General features: G+C 45.5%; 2 protein-coding genes across 3 annotated transcripts; one reads left to right on the forward strand and one right to left on the reverse strand.

Moving 5' to 3' along the window:
- Nucleotides 1-2,462: 2,462 nt before the first annotated feature.
- Nucleotides 2,463-6,081, reverse strand: LOC108030361 (solute carrier family 2, facilitated glucose transporter member 8). 2 transcript variants are annotated; one of them, XM_050887532.1, is made up of 4 exons: nt 5,778-6,081; nt 4,425-4,906; nt 3,910-4,218; nt 2,463-3,525 (listed from the first exon to the last, which is right to left on the reverse strand). In XM_050887532.1, exons 2-4 carry the CDS (start codon nt 4,873-4,875, stop codon nt 2,729-2,731), a joined length of 1,557 nt encoding a protein of 518 aa, XP_050743489.1. In that variant the 5' UTR covers nt 4,876-4,906; nt 5,778-6,081; the 3' UTR covers nt 2,463-2,728. The 2 variants fall into 2 exon arrangements, with proteins under 2 accessions (XP_050743489.1, XP_016958717.1); XM_017103228.3 differs by having other exon boundaries at nt 4,425-4,911; nt 5,778-6,048.
- Nucleotides 6,082-7,397: 1,316 nt separating this feature from the next.
- LOC108030260 (protein N-terminal glutamine amidohydrolase) lies at nt 7,398-13,094 on the forward strand. Its single transcript, XM_017103082.3, has 5 exons — nt 7,398-8,420; nt 11,338-11,491; nt 11,651-11,799; nt 11,863-11,987; nt 12,057-13,094. Exons 1-5 carry the CDS (start codon nt 8,362-8,364, stop codon nt 12,185-12,187), a joined length of 618 nt encoding a protein of 205 aa, XP_016958571.1. The 5' UTR covers nt 7,398-8,361; the 3' UTR covers nt 12,188-13,094.
- Nucleotides 13,095-14,126: the final 1,032 nt, after the last annotated feature.

Below are 14,126 nucleotides of genomic sequence, written 5' to 3' on the forward strand. Positions count from 1 at the left end.
GATTTTCTAATTTATTGCCTTATAAACATAATCAAATTCGAATCAAAACAAAACAAAGCCGCCACCCCGAACACGCGTCGTGCTGAGTTTGCGAGGATAATGATGACAGATCCGCAGAGCGGGCCATGGGATGATCGTCAAGGATGCTGCGGATGAGGATGATCATCCCACCGCGATGCGGTTTACACATCGCTGAATAGCCCTGGTTACCCCTGCCCCCTGAAATCCCGGAAAACCGCACAGATTGCATTTGTTTCGAGTTACGCATATGTCGCTGCGGTTGGCAAAAGGTAACTCTCCACCGATTGTCCTTCCATGTTGACACAGCAATCGTTACGTGCCATTTGACTGTCTTTTTCGGGCTGTTGACATTTCTATCAGCCGTTTTCATTTGGTAATTGATGCGTCCGAGTGCGAAATTCACGGCAGGTGTTGCTGGGATTACACACGAGCAGGGGAACCCGGGAGGGTTTGGACCGGGCTCAGGAGGTTGGGTCGCCGCGCATCGCCAGCGGAAACTTTAATGTTCGCACATTTGCGGCTCATCAATTTTCGGCATTATCCCGTCCAGCATCAGTTCATTCAACCTTCTCCTCCTCGGTCCATGTTAGCGCCGTCTTGTTGACTTAATCGCCCCAAAACAATTTGTCCGTTTTTCGGCTGCTCCGCTTCTGACATGGCCTAAACGCTTGTCGCCTAATGACGGGGCAGCTCCAACTGGCGTCGGATGCACCCCGAGCTGGTCCTGGCCAGGAGGAGGGATGTTGGAGGAGCGAAAGCAGGGGCAACCTGCCTGGTGCCCGCTGCCCACCGCATTATTAAGCCATAAAATTGAAAACTTATTATAATTACATAAACGTACGCCTCGACGCCTGGAGCAGCGAACCACGTGATGCACGCAGGAAAAACACAGAAAAAATTTGGTTTCAATTCTAATTTAATCTGGCAATGGTTTAAGAAGAAGTATTGTTAAATATATCTTCTACTTGGTGCTCTAAGGAGTAATATACACAAAACACGTTTTTACTAAGACATTTTCGAACCTATTATAATAATTTACATCAGATGGTGTTAACAATGTGTAATGTTCTCTATATATTTACTTAGATATTGGGAACAATAAATGATATTTAAATAAATAATTCGAATACTTTAATACCTTAAAATCAGGGATCATTCACAGTAAAAACAAACATTTCTATTTCTTTCAATCTTGCTTTTATAATTTCAGTAATGGGCATATTTTTTTCAGTGAAGCAATAATATTATCTTTAATGAAGCAAGAATATTTTCATGAGTTTAAGGTTTTTCTTTGAGTGATAAATGTGGATCGACTGAAGGGAAGGGCTGGAAGTTGAAGTCTGTGCAGAATGCACTTTTAACGCGCTCTTCGCAGGGATCTTGAATTTCGAGGCACACGCATCTTGAAGAATCTGCCGAAACTCGTGCTCGTTAACGACCAGAGCAGAACAGATTTTTCTTCATTTTCGGATGCCCCTGGCATAATGTGGGGCTGACTCTTCGAACCGAGTCTGGAGCAAGCTGTCCATCATCGACATTACCATTAACATTACCATAAAGCAGATCGGCACCGAACTTAATTGTTGGCAATTGCGTCTGCTACGCTTCCATTAAATACCAGTCAATAATTTTTTGAAACTGAAAAAAATATTTCAATTCGACCGCACAAGCAGACAGGAACTGATTTTAGCCTTGGAATGCATCACATTCAAATTAAATAAACTTTTTTGTTCTTTACCACCATCGTCAACAGAAATTGTTGTTCATCTGAAGTAGTTACGTAATACCCTTACCAGATAATGAATTAAGTATTCAATTTGTTTTGTATCGGTCGCGCCTACAGAAGTTTTGCATAATCGCTTAGCTTTAACATGGAAATCGGAATCGGACTTTCAGATACGCTCTACATTTTTCTCTCATTCGCACCAAAAGTTATAGGCATTCATTCTCGTTCTCTTCGATCGTAAAACGAATGACTTTGGCCACGAACTTGACTTTGAAAGAGATTAGTTCGAGAGCAGCGTTCTGATTGAGTTCCGTGAATGATTGAGAGGTTACAGCGGGGTAATATGGGTGTTTGTGCCTCTAATTCGTATCACTGGAGAACAGGTGCGTGAGAATTTCAGGGGGCCCATGAAAGTGAGTAAGATTGTGTTTCTGAGTAGGTAGACACTACATTTTCTTATCAGCTAGGGGCCCACGTCTAGGTTGACTTAATCTACTTGATTCGACGTTGTTTACTCAAAGTAAACCAAGTATTTCTGAGAAATTTCCTTTCAATACATAAGCTTTATAGTGACCATGTCTTAAATCTTACTAGTGTACCTATTCATATAGTTTTAAAATACAAGGGCTTTAACTTTATGGTCATCATGTCTTAAATCTACATAATTTAACTATTTCATAAGTGGTTAATCAATATTTATAAGAATTGTTTAGGCTTAGGCTTATGACTATAAATGCTTTATTTTATTTTAATAAGTAAAAGATTGATTAAGCAATTTTTATATAATTTCAATATATTTAAGAAGCTAAACACACTTGTAGGTTAATCTTTCCAAGGGGACATTAAAATCAATTATTTCTTTCTGCCTTTATTTTTGTCTTGTTGCCTTTGTTTATTGTCTATCACAGTACTAAGCACTCGAAGGGACCTATTTAAGTTAATTTGTCTCTCTCTTAATTAAGCCATTTCTTCGCAACAGCTTCATTCCTCCGGCTTTCGGACAAAAACCTCCTTCATCTCGACATCAGCCTGGCTCTGAGATTTGCGACTACGACCCGAGCGGAACTGCTCCTCGATCTCCAAGAGAGTGCGACGACGGGTCTCCGGCAGAGCCCAATAAATAAAGATGAGAGCTATCACGGCCATGACCCCGAAGAAGAGGAAGCAGTTTGACAATCCGATGGAGTTTTTGAAACCTGGGTAGGTCTTCAGGACCACAAAGGAGATGAACATGCCCACGGCCACCGTGAGTCCCGAAGCCGGACCCCGAACCCTTTGCGGGAAGAGCTCGGAGATCATGAAGAAGGGCAGGGTGTAGAGACCCAGGGTGCTCAGCACAATGAAGCCCACAATGGCCCCCACGGGGAGATATGGGACTCCCTTCAGGAACTCAATCTGACTGTGTCCCGCCAGAAGGAACATGCAAATGGACATGCCCAGGGTGGAGATTATCCCTGCCCGCCGACGACCCCAGAACTCCAGGATGTATCCCATCGGACAGGTGGTGACCAGGCGGGCCAGTCCAATGAGCACGGCACACATGAAGGGATCGATCTGAATGCCCGCCTCCGCGGATATTTGAACGGCAAATACGATGACCACGAAGATGCCGGTTAGCTGCTGGAATGCAAACAAGCTCATCAGGATGAGCAGTGGCTTGTGGACCTCCGGTTCCCTCAGACTCCTCCAGAAGGACTCCTTCACCTCGGCGTCCCGCTGCTGCAGGGATTTCTGAAGAATCTGGAACTCTTCGAGCACTTGGGGGTGGGTGATTTCATCTGTGGAAAGGAAATTAAATAAAACTACAGAGAAATGTAGAAAGAACTCATCTAAAAATAGTTCTCTAGGGCACTTAGAGGACGACTTTTTCACCATCGCTAAAACTAATCTAAGATCTTGACTAGAAGAGAAACGTCAGCGTTGCGGGGAGCTAAAAGTATTCCAGCACTTTTAATTTCCCCAAAAAATTCAAAAAGATAAGCCTGTGCCACAACAAATAGGTTATCATAATTTGATGGCTCTACTGATACAAGACGCCTTTTGACTTTGATTTGTTTGCAGTTATAAACAAATTATACGCCTGGCGAAATCAAATCACGTAGATCAAGAAAGGAGACACACCTTTTTTCCCCACTGAAGGTCAAAGTCGGAGGGAAACTTACCAGATTTGCTGAAGCCGCGGAAGTAGTTGAGTGAGCGCTTGGCCTCCGTCACCCGCTTTTTGGCCAGGAGCCAGCAGTGGCTTTCCGGGAGTGGCAGCACGCAGAGCAGGGCCACCAGTTGGTAGCCACAGCAGATCAGGGCGATCAGGCGGAAGTCGTCGCGGATGCAGTACCCAATCCCGTAGAGAATCGTTATGCCACCGGCCACCGATATGGAGGTGCCCAGGATGAGACTGCCCCTCGTCTTGGGCACACTGATCTCGGCCGCGTAGACTCCTGGAGGGGCACTGGCCAGTCCCATGCCAATACCTGGAATAATAGGGGAAATTAATATATGAAAACCGGAAAGACCCTAAGCTCATACAAAAAAGTTCTCAACACTCGATCCTTGAAGCCAAGATCAACTACTAGTTTACAAAATCGAGATGAAGGCTACCCTTCTTACTTGATTTCAAGAACGTTTCTTCTCATAAAGGTGGGAATGCTTTTCGACCAAGAAAGATTCCTAGACTCACCCAGAATAAATCGCGAGACGATGAGCTGCCAAAAGAAGGCTTCCGAGTCGCTTTGACTGGGAGTGGCCAGCAAAATCCAGGCAACGATGGTAAGCACATTCAGGAAAATCAACGACCTCTTTCGCCCGATCCTGTCCAGCAAAAATCCGGACAGCAGGCCTCCCAGAGGAGCTGACAGAGCATTGACGGAGGCGAACCAGGTGGCCTGCGAATCATTGAGATACACTGGCTGTGTGACGTCCTTCAGCTGGTGCAGAGCGGCGGTGGGCATGGCCAGGGTCATTCCCGTCGAGAAGACACCTATGTTGGCCAGGATGACGGCGACCACCTGGCGGCGCACAGCCCTGGTCTGCTCACCCGGCGGAGGAGTCTTCAGCGGTCGATCCAACCCGGAAACGATCCTGGCCTGCTTCCCATTGCCATTCTGCTGGAGATCTCGCTGCTCATCCATTCTGCTGGTTGGCGGGTGGAATTCCACTTATCTATGCTGAAAGAGAGAAGAACTCTTTTGTGCCAATTATTTTCTGGTGGAACGCACACTTCCTGCTAAGATAACCAGCCCTACCTTAAAAAAGGGTAATGCAAATTTGCCCAAAGCAAACAGACAATTCATCATTTTTGATTACTCATTTGTTGCGGGACTTTTGCATAGCGCTCAGGTTTTATTAACCTAGTATAACGTTTAGGGTTTGTATATTTGCATGGCTCTACTGCTTTATGACTACACAATAGATTACGGCCAGGTTTCTCATCGCTGTTACCAAGATAATTATAAGAATCATATTTACTAAAAGCACTAGTTGCACAGAGTTTAAATCGCCAAATGACTGGTCACCAAAACAACAAACTGGAATTAGACCAAACACTCCATTGTTTGGCCAGAAATAATGAATAGCTGTCTTGTCTGGAAGTTTGGGGTCAGTTGGTTTCACTTTTTTACTACGGCATACGATCAGCATTTAGCATATAGCATAGCAGGAGCCCCAGCACCATCCCATAAACAAGTAAACTTGTTTCCCAACTCAAGCATAACCGGATTACTCCCATCTAATACTGTTCTACAAGGGTATTTCTAGCTTCGGTGTGGGAATCTAGCCTCCTTCCCTGTTTTCTTGTTTATTACTTTTATACTGGTGCCTCGAAGATGGCCTTGCCATCGGCAGCCAGCTAATACGCGTACTAACATACAGCTCTATAAAGCCGATAAGAAGTGCGGCGATTGTTGACCCTGTTCCCCGGCTGCGTCTTACTCACTGGGGGAGGAAGCAGTGGGACTGGTCCACAGCTGATTCGCGTTGCTTTGATCAATCGATGCCAATTAAGATTCAATGAGTCTGCCTCGGCAACACTTACTGCTGTGCGGAGATGTTTTTCGAGGGGATCTTCAGCGGACCTGTCGAGAACCTGCTGCCCAAAAGTGCACGAGGCGGGAAAACAGGTTCTACCAGAGACGTCGTGACTCGAGATCCAAGATGTACCACGCGAATCCCAAAAACGAAAGGCCTCTGAGCGGAGCGTAACGAACCCGTCGACGGTAGAGTGCTGGAGCCAACTGAAAGCCGCTGCCACGTCGGACTCCCCAAACTATACGGATTTCAGCGGCGCTCTCTCTATCTCTCTCAGAAGCAGAACCCAGGCGATAAACAGGCGGTATACGTAGTACTGGCACTGGGACAACTGCCTTATAGGCAGTCATCCCGCCGATAGATTTACGTTTTGTGTGTCATGATCGTTTTGATCGCTGATAATGGGGCTAATGCTGATCGGTTCGGACGAGTTAATGAATAAAGGGTTGGCAACGCGCCGATTAGGTGGGTGTACCCAAGGGGATGGGGCGCGCGGCTATCACATCGTTCGGAATAGGTCATCGGGGGTTTTTTAAACGACCATTCCGCCCCATAAACCCATCATTTCCCTTTTTATGCCGATCCGGGTGGGTTAAGTCAACCTGCCAGGCATACAGCACAGATACAGATACTCCGCTTATCAGCGGCACACAGCGATTAACTCGCAATGCGTTCATCATCGCCTGGGCGCGGAGGAAGTCCACTCAAGAAGCGTTTACAATGGCAGAGCGGACTGCGCAGATTTATCTTATCGAATGTGCAGGGTATTTCGCCGCGCCTGCCGCAATATTTGCCGATCGTCGAGAGCTGTAAAAGAGACAGGGACTAATTGGCAGTGCCGAAACTGTGTGCTGTCAATTGGCCATTAGCGGTCTCGAGTGATTAGATAGCGCCGATTAGCGGAGGTGTTAGTGGCAAATAGGGGCTCGTAAGACCTGCAGTAAATCGAAAAGCCGTTGGGGAGTTCCAAAGCGGGTTTCTCGTGCGAGTTGTCGTGCAGAACTGTAGCTGTGGGCAATTGTCAGCCAGCGCTCTTTTGTGCGGGCAATGGGCAGCACTGTCAGCTGTTCTTTCAGTGAGGCCAAGGGTACTTTGGTGCTGCCCATTTCGGTGGTTGCTCAAAAAGCTTACTGGAGGGTTTAGCTTTTCGTGCTTTTTTGTTATTATTTGAAGTTATTTAGGTTTTATCATTGGTCAGGAGTGCCTATTTTCTTTTTAGATTGATTTTTGATAGGCTGGTCTATTTTTCTGAGTATTAGGAACATATTTATATATTTACTTTATGGGGTGGCTAACTTTTCGCGTTACCTGTTACATAGTTTCTGATTATTATCATCGGTCGGAAATAATCATTTTTTTAAATTGTATTTAAACTAAATGGCCGCTCATCCTAATAAATAAATCGAATGCCTAATGACTACAAGGTCACCGGTTGAGAATCTTAAATTAACCTAAAGATCAAAGATACTTATGTTGATTATTTTAAGAATGTGTAGAACCTTTCCACATTTTTCAAAATCCGCGCGCCTTGGTTCTGGTTCAGTGGAAAACTTGAACAAGTTCGCATCCCACGGTAGCCCCCGAACTTTTCCTAGCATTTTGTTCTGCCCCAACATGGGTCACACTGTGCGAATTCGGGAACGCGTACACAACACGGAGCGGAGTGTGCTGAGCAAAAAAAAAAAGCGGAAAAGCCACCCCACCAGAGCGTGGGACAAGGGAAGAGGAAAAGCTGAGATAGAGAGGGTCCCCCAAAGCGCATTCTTCGCCATCTTCAGGACGCACTCCAGTTCGAGCCGCAGTTCATCCCGAATCGAACAGCGCTTGGAGGAGTTCAGAGGAGGATCCCGATTCCATGGTCTGCTGAGTGTGTTGCCCCAGGCTCTGTCACCTGGTCAGCCCGCCCCCTCCGCCTCCTGCGCCAGGAAAATCTGAAAATCGGCGGGGGATGAGCGCCCTTTTTGTTTTCAGCCAGGTGTGCGTTCCCAAAACACTGAAAAGGCAGCAGCAACAAGAGATACAAGCCGCAGCATCCTTAGCGTAATTCAATTCGCAAAAATCGAAACGAAACGAATCCGAGAAATCGGCTCCTTCGCGAGAGAGCCAGCGTGCAGAGTGAGTGTGTGTGTGAGTGAGTGAGCAGAGCATCCTGGAAGCCAGAAAAGCCAAATAAAAGGAGAAAAACAGACGGGGAAAATAACAAAAATATAAAAACAGAGGCGCCCCCATCGCAGCACCGCACCCGCGAAGGAGGAATGCCGCTGAGGAAGCGCCAGAGGCAGCAGGATCGAGCAGGACACGGACTAGCCAGGCAGCCAGCCTCCTCCGATGCCACCGCATAGACACAGATACAGATACGGATACGGATACACACACCACCCTGCTTTTGTCCGGGCAGCGGCGCATAATGCAGTGATTACATATCGCTCGTCTCGTGTCTCGTGCAATCTCCCGGCCCCCAGTGACAATTAGCTCCCGGCCCCCGACAGTCCAACCACAGCTCCTGTCCTATCCTTGGGACCACCCCCCTGGCCACAGCAGCATTAAAAGGGACAGCCAGCACCACAGATCCGATCCCGGAACGCATCAAGATGACCACGGACTTTCTGTTCCCCAAGATAGCGGACTGCTCCTATGTGTCCTGTTACTGGTGAGTACACACTGTACAGTACATGCTGCATGGCACGTATCCCCTCGGGCAGGAGCTAAGCAGCAACAGCTAACAAACGACAGACGAAAACAACAGCAAACGCTGCGGAGGTGGAAAACTTTTTCATTAGGCGGCCGAAATCATTCGCCCAACCTTCAGCACCTGAATATTAACACGGTGGCAGCGCGGCTAATGGCTATGATATATAGGATACCTCCCAGGGGACTCGCAGGCTGTGGAGGACACGGCTGAGCCTAATAAACTAAGCACAGTGGTGGCTCGCTATATGGGATAATGTTCCTAACAAGATTTACTTTGTTTTCTTGAAAAAAAGGGTTTATTTTTGGAATCTTACTCATAAGAATGCTTATCATTAAAAAAAATAATATGAAAGGGAAATATTTTACCTATTGCTAAATTCTTTAGGGAGTTAATAACAATTGTGGTTTTTGTAATGTTAAAATATTAAAGTTTTCTGTTTTCTGAAGTCAAGTAGATTTATTTTATTAAGATTATTACAGCCAATTTTTCAATCAACATTAAAAGTTTATGACCTTTACTATTTTATAAATACCCGTAGTATTCAGTGTGTAAAACAATAATAATATAAACGTGCCTGTTTATATTAGCGAGTGACCACTGCCTTGGGGATTAGGCAGCCCATTCCCGCGATGCTCACGACTCCCGCTGCCGTTCACACTTCTGTGAATGATTATCGCATGCCTGGCCAGTCCCAACTGCCGAGCGTTCCTCCTTTTAATTATGTATATTTTATTTTTGTGCGTTATCTCTTTTGGCAACAACATTCGCCACTCAGCGGAGCCGTGTCCTTCGTCCTGGGCCGCCTCCTCTCGGATGAGTTTCATTATTGTGTCGCCTCCGATGGGCCCCGCTTTGCATTCAAATTCGCTCATTACTCACTCACTCCGGCGCGTCCTGCGAGTCCTGTGCGTCCTGTGCCCCGCCGCATCCTTTCGCCGCCTCCCGCACTTGAGTCCCGCTTCTGAGAATCCTGATGCGGCGCCGCTCGGCGCTGCGCAGCTCCAGAAATTAGGTCAAACGGTCATGTCTGCCAACAAGAAAAGCGTGCCACTGTGCTGGTGTTGTGTCCGTGTGACTGTGGGGTAGGACGAGCCGAAGGATGGAGCGTCGGGATGGGGATGGCGATGGGGTTGGGTTTGGGTTTGGGCTTCGTTTTTATGGCCACATGCGAGAGGCGCGCGTTTCGACTATAAAACAAACGACCGACCGAACAACAAAAACATTCGAAAAGCAAGGCAAAAATTAAACAAAACACATACTACACTATGCTATATAGTGTGGTGCCATACTCGAACCATATATATGTATTATATAGCGTATCCCTGTGTGTTGGAGCACAATATTTAAAATGCTAATTGCAAAAACGGCGGCAATGGCAGCGACGAGGACTAAGTAATGGCAACTTGGCAGGCGGTCCCCCGATGAATTGGCGGCGGGAACTTGTTTATCCTGCCGCGTGATATGAGTTTTATGTCCTGCCACCCACACACACCCGCGCAGAAATGTACAAAAAGCGGCATAAAAAAGTTTTTACACACGCACACCCATTTACATGGCCAGATAAAATGTCGTCGCGTTCTCTGACCTCATACCGCCCATCAATCCCATCCGACCCAGCCACCCATCCACCCACACCTCCTCTCCGCCCCCTCTCCTGCAGGACATGTTCATTGATTAATTCGCCACTGCTCGCGCACTCACATTTGCACTCAGATTCATCTCTCATTCCAGGAAAACTCTGGAAAACCCTCCGCTCTCGCTTGCCTCGTTTTCCTCGGCATACACACCACGGCAGCGCCATCTGTGGGTCGCGTTTGGCAGCGGCTGGCAGGTTTTAGACACTGCCTGCTGGCATTTTGGCCACTGCACTCAGAAAAAAGATCAGATCGAATTGTTAAAATTATTTCATTTTATTTACACACTTACAGTTTTGAATAAATTTACTTTTTACACTTTACTACAAAAAAATTTAATTCATTCGTTTTCAACCTCATGTTAATCTAAAAAAAAATTAAATCTGTAAATTCTATAAAAAAATTCGGTTTTACCATTAGGATTTGATAGCAATTAAATGAAGCTTAGTTTTTTTTATGTAAGACTTAATTGGCCACATGAATTCGTCAAGTGAATACTTTCCTAGATATTCATGACCATTGATACTATTTCCATTTTTTTTAAATAGTATTTAACACTTATTATTTTTTATTCCAATAACATTACTCGTTAAGATTTTCTTTCTGTGCGGTCTCGGGGAAGCCACTTAAATGGGGTCTTGGGTTGAACCACCCTGTGGAACCGCACAGAAACCCCCTTTCTCGCCTCCTTGAAGCAATCTCTGCCTGGCGGCATTAATAACGCCAGCTCACGATATCGCCGCGAGCCACTTTCAGTCGCGACTTTTGACCGCGCCACTTGAGTGGGCCGAGCCACCCTCCTCCTGCCACATGCCACCCCGTCCAACGGCCCCTCGAGTCCTTGTTATACCTGTTACTGTTGATATGACTGCCTTTGTGGGGCCGCCTAGTTTAATGCCCCACTCACATGCACCTGAGACCACCCACTCCCGACCACGGCCCGCCAGCATGCGAGCAACAATGTGTGGCATTAGAATTGATTGGATTTCATTCGAGAGAACCATAAACACCAAACTGGCAAGAGGCACGGGCCAAAAGTCAGCCGCGTGCCAAGCAAAATCGATTATTATAATGCCAAAGAGGCGGCCTGTTGCTGATAAAGGTTGGAATGAGTTCAGCCACTTGACATTTCGTGCAGGGATTAGCCCCGGACTGGAACGCGGACTGTGACTTGGACTTAATCTTGATCTAGCCTCTAAGCACCAGATCTTTCGATTGCTAATCCCCCGATTTCCACCCAGCGAGGAGAACGTGTGGAAGCTCTGCGAGCAGGTGAAGCGGACGAGGCCCGAGGAGCTGTCCAAGTGCTACGCCGTCTTCGTCTCCAACGAGGGTCGCACCGTGCCACTCTGGCGCCAGAAGGCCGGACGAGGCGACGATCAAGTTGTGATATGGGTAAGTATGAAACAATCACTTTAAACAATCAAACTGCTGATCACGGTTCATAAATTATAACTAGCTAGCTGTAATGCTTAAAAACAAAATCTCTATTAAGCAGCTTGATTGAACAACACCTTTTGAATACTTATAGTATGAACTACATTTTACCTTCAGGACTACCACGTCTTCTTCATGCACAATCCCTCGCTGAACCGCTGTCTGGTGTTCGACCTGGACACCACGCTGCCCTTTCCCACATATTTCCACAAGTACGTGACGGAGACGTTCCGCTCCGATCTGGCCCTGCGACCGGAGCACCACAGGTGAGCCCCATTGAGATGCTGGAAGATAGTTGGATACTAATTCTAAATACTTATCCCCTATAGATTCTTCAGAGTCATACCCGCAGACACATATCTCATTGAGTTCTCTTCGGACCGCCGTCACATGCGTCGGCCGGATGGCAGTTGGATCAAGCCGCCGCCCTCGTATCCACCCATCCTCTCCAACTGTAGGTTAATGGATTAAGGACCATGGGATCCCTGACTTATAATCACATTATTGCATCTATTACCCACAGCGAACATGCACTGTCTGGGGGACTTCATTTGCATGAGCGCAGGAAAAGGTCCTGGAGCGGTATACAGCCTCTCGGAGTTCGTGCAGAACTTCTACAAGTCGCCCCACGTGATGGCCCAGAACAACAAGTAGAGGAGGGATCCGGGTTTCGGGGATCTTGTTCGCCGCAATGTCCTACATCCTACAGCTCACATCCCACAGATGCAGGACGCATCCAGGAACGCAACCACATCCAAATGCAAATACAAATCCGTATCGAAATCGTTTTGTCGTTGTCGTTACCAGACAGTTAATTACCAATTGCATACATATACATACACACATATACACGCGAACATATAAATATATTTATGATAATGTATTTTTGTATTCAGGTTAACAGAAATCAAGTGCAGAATATGGTTAAGAAACGCTGGCGCCAAGCAGCGTTGATTTGCATTGAACTTCTAAATTCTAAAGAAATTATAAATCTAATTATACATTTTTTTATTGTACGTATTGTATTGTATTCGATAAAAGCAACCACACATATATGATATATGATAGCCGAGGGCAGAGATGAGATTTTTATTCGTTACTCTCCTCCAAGTACTTTTTGTAACTCTAAACCTAAACGAAATGGAAAAGCACCAATTACGAGTAAACAAGAAGGTCGGCGTATATCTGATTTCTGATCGGATGTGCGGCGCGCCGATATACATATGGATATGGATCTAACTACCACTTTGCATACTACGCTACGCTCTCGATTCCGTAATTCAATTTTTGGCTAGGCTCAAAGCTAACCCACACCTAACTCTAACTTACACTCTACTCTAAACTAACGTTAACCTCGACTCTAAGCGAACTCGAACTGCAGTTTGAGGCGGAATAATTGCATTAAAGCTTGTTAACTTGTTTTACCGTATTTACGTATTTACACTAATTACGTACTCGTACCGCAATTATAATTGTAATTCGAATATTACCTACTTTGTATACAAAGGAAACCAAATCGAAGCTAAAGCTAATCGAATCGAATCGATGATAATACTGATAATGTGTGTTGTATGTTTGTATCTAGCTAGTTTTTGTACGGTTTGTATGCCCGAGGATCCTTAGTAGCCCGCCCCCTCCCGAACGGAAAATCCAAATCCGATCCCGGCTTAGCGTTGATTTCGATATATTTATCGTATCGTTTTCCCGTTCGATTGATGACTTGTGACGCGCAAAGACTGATTCATTATACGCTCTACGGTAGCTGCAGTCCCCGATCCCCGAAACCCTTCTATCCTATCCTACTCGTCTATCCCAACCCTAGAGTGTCTTTCTAGACTTCTTTCGATTATTTGTTGTCCGGCTTCCAACCTTTACTCTCGGATTAGTTAACGAAACTCGCATTTATTTTTGATTCACTGGTTTACATTGATTTTGGATATGTATAGAGGGGTTTTTACTCGATTTGTACTTGTACGGGAAATACCATATAGACATATGAATATAAAGAACATAAACGAGAATGTATAAAAATAAATGCTGTGCAAAAGTCTCAAAGTTAAACCTAAACTCTTAATTATACAACTCTAGCAAACAACCAAAAACACGAAACGTTTCTCGATGTTCTCAAAGTATCTGCGATTAGATAGATACCTATACATATATTTACACGATTACCTTTGAGTTGTGTTTATCGATCGCTACAATCGTCGATCGCGAACTGTTTATCGCTGAATCGAACACCAAAGTAAGCAAGCGATCGCAATGAAGTGTGTAAAAATCAATTATAAATAGACACTCGCATAGATAGAGCATACTTATCGTGTAACTTAGCATATGCGCCACTCTTTTTCTCTTCCAATTTTCTACTACCACCCGATAACATGGCATATTAACGATATAGGGCATCTGTTGCAAATATAGATATTTATCGGGCAGATATATATATATATATACCTAGCTGTAAGCTAAGCATTAAGTTTTGGCGCCAGCGCGAGAACTGTGCGTCTTTTTACTCTTTTTTACATAAGTATATACATTCAACTGAAAGGAAACGCAACTGAGCAGAAACGCAAACAATAGGAACCCGCAGCTT

The sequence above is a fragment of the Drosophila biarmipes genome, chromosome 2R, assembly GCF_025231255.1.
Source record: "Drosophila biarmipes strain raj3 chromosome 2R, RU_DBia_V1.1, whole genome shotgun sequence".
In the NCBI taxonomy this organism is placed as follows: domain Eukaryota; kingdom Metazoa; phylum Arthropoda; class Insecta; order Diptera; family Drosophilidae; genus Drosophila; species Drosophila biarmipes.

Coding starts and splice junctions, on each gene's coding strand:
- LOC108030260 (XM_017103082.3), top strand. CDS start 8,362: ATGACCACGGACTTTCTGTTCCCCAAGATAGCGGACTGCTCCTATGTG. Junction 11,800..11,862: donor CTGCGACCGGAGCACCACAG/GTGAGCCCCATT, acceptor TATCCCCTATAG/ATTCTTCAGAGTCATACCCG. Junction 11,988..12,056: donor TCCACCCATCCTCTCCAACT/GTAGGTTAATGG, acceptor TATTACCCACAG/CGAACATGCACTGTCTGGGG.
- LOC108030361 (XM_050887532.1), bottom strand. CDS start 4,875: ATGGATGAGCAGCGAGATCTCCAGCAGAATGGCAATGGGAAGCAGGCC. Junction 4,219..4,424: donor CGTCTCGCGATTTATTCTGG/GTGAGTCTAGGA, acceptor CTATTATTCCAG/GTATTGGCATGGGACTGGCC. Junction 3,526..3,909: donor CCGCGGCTTCAGCAAATCTG/GTAAGTTTCCCT, acceptor TCCTTTCCACAG/ATGAAATCACCCACCCCCAA.